A 5251-nucleotide genomic window follows, 5' to 3' on the forward strand; every position below is an offset into this window, starting at 1 on the left:
TATATATATATATATATACACCAGTGGTTTTCAAACTTCTCATTTTTCACCCTACAAAATGAAAGTTCCAGACACTTGTAATCCCTCCTATTTGACAAAGAATCTTGTAAACCATTACAAGAGGTGTTTTTGGTATGTCCCATTTGTAAGATTCCTTTAGGCAGGTCCAGAACCACATAAACATTATATATAAATACTGCATTTATCACCACTTTATGTTTTTGCCAAGAGTTCAGGATAAAAATGCTGCTTGATTTCTGTGGATTTTCTCAAACACCCTTCACTTGATGTTTCACATTGCCTAAAACTGGATGAGCGAGCAATAATAACTACATTTGATGTATGTGCATCAGATTTAGTCAATATTGCTTGCTTAGAATGCACAGGGAAAAAAATTCAAGATTTTGCTTGCAACTGCATGAGATGCAGAAAGCACAATGTTCAAACTTGGCAGCTGTTTCTTTGTCATAAATAAAAGCACTTACTGAGCCAATGCCAAAGCCAGAGCCAGGCAGAGACACAGGAGCAGCTTCATGATGAGTTGTCCTCTGGTCCACTATAGCAGAGCTGGGCAGAAGGTAAAGAGGCTGCTGCTGCAGCAGCTCTTTATACTCTGGTCCAGTTCATGTGGGTGGCACCACATTGCATACCAAAATAGGAGGTAGGCACAGTGTGCAAAAGTAATGAGTGGATCCAAGACACCCACGTTGTTTGGCACTCGAAGTTGAGCTTCAGAGACCTCTACCTCTGAGGCAGCAGAGTTCAGACATGTCTGTTTTAACTCTGATAATGCGATCAATAGATGAGTATCGTGTGGCCTTTAGATAACACTATGGTCAGACACAAGCGAACGTTCTCCTGTTTGTCACGTTCAACCTTTTAAAGCATTTAGCTAAAGTTACAACATATTTTTGTAGTTTAATTTTAACATCAAGCTAATTTTTTTCAAAGCTTAAAGCTTAAGATATGTGTACAAGTTCTGTAGGTTCTCTTATTAGCATTTTAACAAGATTTATATTATTAATAAAGTTGTGTTTTTGTTGTAATGCATTAGAGGATTTTCAGAAAATTACAGAAATTTGACAAAGCTACAGCAGAGAACTGGTCTAAGTCTGGTCCAAATTCTGGAATCAACCAACCTGGTTTTCCCTCAAAAATAAATAAAAACTGCAGTGCTGACAGCTGCACTTTACAATGTATACAAGTGTTGTGTTATGATAGAGTGGTGAACATTAACTGACAGTTGCTGATTGAATTTGTAACTTCAAAGAGAATTTAAAGTACTGCATTTTGCCACCATACCAACCCATATTTCTAATTAGAAATATTGCCACCACTAATTTAGTCAGAAAAATGTTCTAACATGCATATTAAGCACAGATGTTTGCAAATRAAATAATCAGAACTTGTGTAAATAAAATAATCTTTGTCCACATGGACCAACAACCACAGGGGTGCCACAGGAGTCTGGGTGCCAGACTGGTCAGATTGGGTTCTTGAGTGGGCTGATTACCTCAACTTATTCATACATATAAGGTGTGAATATTCATATAAAAACAGTTTTCTACATCAAAGTGTGAGATCGTAAGAGTCAGTGAACTATTTTCATAGGCATTGAATAGTCAATAATTAAAAAAAATTGTTTTTGGTAATTTATTACAAAAATAAAATAATCTAATTTCATGAATAATGGATAAAAATAGTAAAAATAACAACATATGTAAAAAAATAATAAAGTAATAGTAATAGTAATAATAAAATAGTTTAAAGGAGGTTGAGAAGTCCTTTATCAGTGTTGTTCAATCTAAAGTAAATAATCAGAATCAGAATCATTTATTGTCGTTCACACACAACATCAAAGATGCAACGCAGAATGAAATTGCAGTTTAGAACATCCGTCCAGAGAAACACACAAATAACAAACATGGGGAACAAATGTCCAAGGTCTTTCACACGACGGTGCGCTACCTTTTGCAGCTTGGAATACACACAATAGGAAAAGTGATGTAAAAAAAGAAGCTCTGATCCTGGGTTTACACAGAAACACGGAATCATACGCTCAAAAAAGCACTCGCATCAGTGCACGGCAGTTAAGGAAGGGAGGGGTCTGGGGGTCAAACAACACATAAGGGGGAGATAAGATGGGGCGGGTTCAGAGGAGTAGGTGATGTTGAAGGAGGGGGGTCTGTAGGACTCAACCCTGGCCCCCTCCAGAGTCCAGAGTCACATGATGTTATCATGTCTCCGCTCAGTTCGCTAGAGTTCATAGTTTCCTCCTCCTCAGCCATTGGGTTCTGGGGCCTGGTTCAACGCAGTTGAGGGGGGTGGGAGCGAATCCAACTCTTTGTTGACGTTCCATCCCGGGGAGATTGAGATAAACACTGCCATCAAGGTTGTGCAGCTGGGAGCCAAAATARATAATCTGATTGCTTTGTAACAAAGCAGACTTGAATTTCCTGCTGCTTTTAAAATTTCTTAACTGCATCCCTGAAGTGGCAGGAAAAAAAACAATCAGCCAAATTTGGGGTCTTCCTCGCCTCTCACCATCTGAAGCGTCGCCCAGATGTAATCCTTACATGCTAGAGGCTCGCTCCTGAGTTGCGATCCTCGTCCGAATCACATCCAGTTTGCGAATTATTTCCCCCAACTGAGTGTCTGTATGCTTCCAGCCCAGCAGAATCCTTCAAGTGCGCCCGACAGCTCCTCAAAGGCCCAAACCACTGTCAGCGTTGCTTTCAATTTTCGATAAATCTGGAACCCTCCTCCACCAATCAGCAGGAATCCAGTTATCAGAAGTCCAAATACTGTATATATATACGTATAAATAAAACGTATATATAAAACTTCCACATCTTCGATGGAAAATGGTGCTGGCATATCAGATTCCAGACCCAGGAGTCAGACAAGTCCAGATAAATAACAAAGATTAAACAAGATTTTAATATTAGGTATCAATAAATAAACCAACTATTKGACAGAATCTTGTATTTGTTTATACACAGTGAGTTTAAACAAAATAACTATTTAATTAACAGTTCACTTTGGAATTTAGATGAGCATGTCAAAAATACTCCTTAAAATAACTTTTAAAGAAACTAGTTCAGTTCTGGAACATACAGAGGTCATCTCAGAAGTGGGGTCATTCCTACTTCTGTTGGAAGTTCTAACCTTGACCTTCAGTGTTCACTGAGGTGGTTTGTGGCTCAGTGTGAAGCGGCTGGGATGAGAGCTGGCTCCTCTGAGTCTGAGGCCATGGTCCTCAACTGGAAATGGGTGGAAGAGTCTCTGCCTCAAGTGGAGGTGCTGAAATATCTGGGAGTTTGAATCATGACTGAAAGAACGAGATCCCAAACACAAACAAACGAAATGGGCTTCTTTCAAAGGGTGGCCAAGCTTAGCTTTAGAGTTAGGTGGAGGAGCTCCATCATCAGAGTAGAGCCGCTGCTCCTCCACATCGATAGGAGTCAGTTTAGGTGGTTCATCTGATTAAGATGCCTCCTGGATGACCCCCTTTAGAGGTGTTTTGGGTAGTCCCAATGGTAAGAGTCCTTGAGGCCGGCCCAGAACTTACTGGATGGATTGTGTATCTTCTCTAACATGGGAAAACCTTGGGCTGGGTTTCTCTTCTGGACCTGCTACATCTGTGACCCAACAATGGTAAGTGCCAGTGGTAATTTTAGCTCTTTTTAGGGGGTACTCAAGCACCCCTACACTTGAACTCAGCACCCATGAAAATAAAGTAACTATCAATATTATTTGTAAGGAACCTTTGTGATAAAGGAAGGAAGAGTAAAAGTTGGAGAGACCACTGTTAGAAGGAAACCATGTTTTTTTATGTAGGAATATTATGCACTTCATGTAGCTGACTGCCACTTTAAGCTGCAACCACCTTCATGTTTGTCTCTCAACTGTAGCTGCAACTGGTTACCTGTAGACCTACTATCCCACTACTGGAGTTTTGACAGACATTTCAAGTTACTAATAAACACGATGTATGATGATAATATTGCTTTAGCTGGGCTAGGAGCAACTATTACAGTTTAATTTAAGCTGATTTTTTACCCTAAAAGTTAAGCCACACTACAGTTCTTAGACTGTGGCTAGAAAGGACAAAGTTAACCTAATTTATGCCCACTTTATATATATACACCAGTGGTTTTCAAACTTCTCATTTTTCACCCTACAAAATGAAAGTTCCAGACACTTGTAATCCCTCCTATTTGACAAAGAATCTTGTAAACCATTACAAGAGGTGTTTTTGGTATGTCCCATTTGTAAGATTCCTTTAGGCAGGTCCAGAACCACATAAACATTATATATAAATACTGCATTTATCACCACTTTATGTTTTTGCCAAGAGTTCAGGATAAAAATGCTGCTTGATTTCTGTGGATTTTCTCAAACACCCTTCACTTGATGTTTCACATTGCCTAAAACTGGATGAGCGAGCAATAATAACTACATTTGATGTATGTGCATCAGATTTAGTCAATATTGCTTGCTTAGAATGCACAGGGAAAAAAATTCAAGATTTTGCTTGCAACTGCATGAGATGCAGAAAGCACAATGTTCAAACTTGGCAGCTGTTTCTTTGTCATAAATAAAAGCACTTACTGAGCCAATGCCAAAGCCAGAGCCAGGCAGAGACACAGGAGCAGCTTCATGATGAGTTGTCCTCTGGTCCACTATAGCAGAGCTGGGCAGAAGGTAAAGAGGCTGCTGCTGCAGCAGCTCTTTATACTCTGGTCCAGTTCATGTGGGTGGCACCACATTGCATACCAAAATAGGAGGTAGGCACAGTGTGCAAAAGTAATGAGTGGATCCAAGACACCCACGTTGTTTGGCACTCGAAGTTGAGCTTCAGAGACCTCTACCTCTGAGGCAGCAGAGTTCAGACATGTCTGTTTTAACTCTGATAATGCGATCAATAGATGAGTATCGTGTGGCCTTTAGATAACACTATGGTCAGACACAAGCGAACGTTCTCCTGTTTGTCACGTTCAACCTTTTAAAGCATTTAGCTAAAGTTACAACATATTTTTGTAGTTTAATTTTAACATCAAGCTAATTTTTTTCAAAGCTTAAAGCTTAAGATATGTGTACAAGTTCTGTAGGTTCTCTTATTAGCATTTTAACAAGATTTATATTATTAATAAAGTTGTGTTTTTGTTGTAATGCATTAGAGGATTTTCAGAAAATTACAGAAATTTGACAAAGCTACAGCAGAGAACTGGTCTAAGTCTGGTCCAAA

At 39.3% G+C, this 5251-nt stretch overlaps 1 protein-coding gene across 1 annotated transcript in view; it reads right to left on the reverse strand.

The window, feature by feature from the left end:
- Positions 1-666, reverse strand: part of hpxa (hemopexin a) — a gene marked incomplete in the record, with an annotated part of 10350 nt that extends 9684 nt beyond the window's left edge. Inside the window, 1 exon segment of the mRNA XM_014030731.1 lies at positions 486-666. Coding sequence (XP_013886185.1) covers positions 486-535 — 50 coding nt within the window.
- Between the last annotated feature and the right edge of the window lie 4585 nt (positions 667-5251).

Source organism: Austrofundulus limnaeus, unplaced genomic scaffold, assembly GCF_001266775.1.
Source record: "Austrofundulus limnaeus strain Quisiro unplaced genomic scaffold, Austrofundulus_limnaeus-1.0 Scaffold1109, whole genome shotgun sequence".
Lineage (NCBI taxonomy): Eukaryota > Metazoa > Chordata > Actinopteri > Cyprinodontiformes > Rivulidae > Austrofundulus > Austrofundulus limnaeus.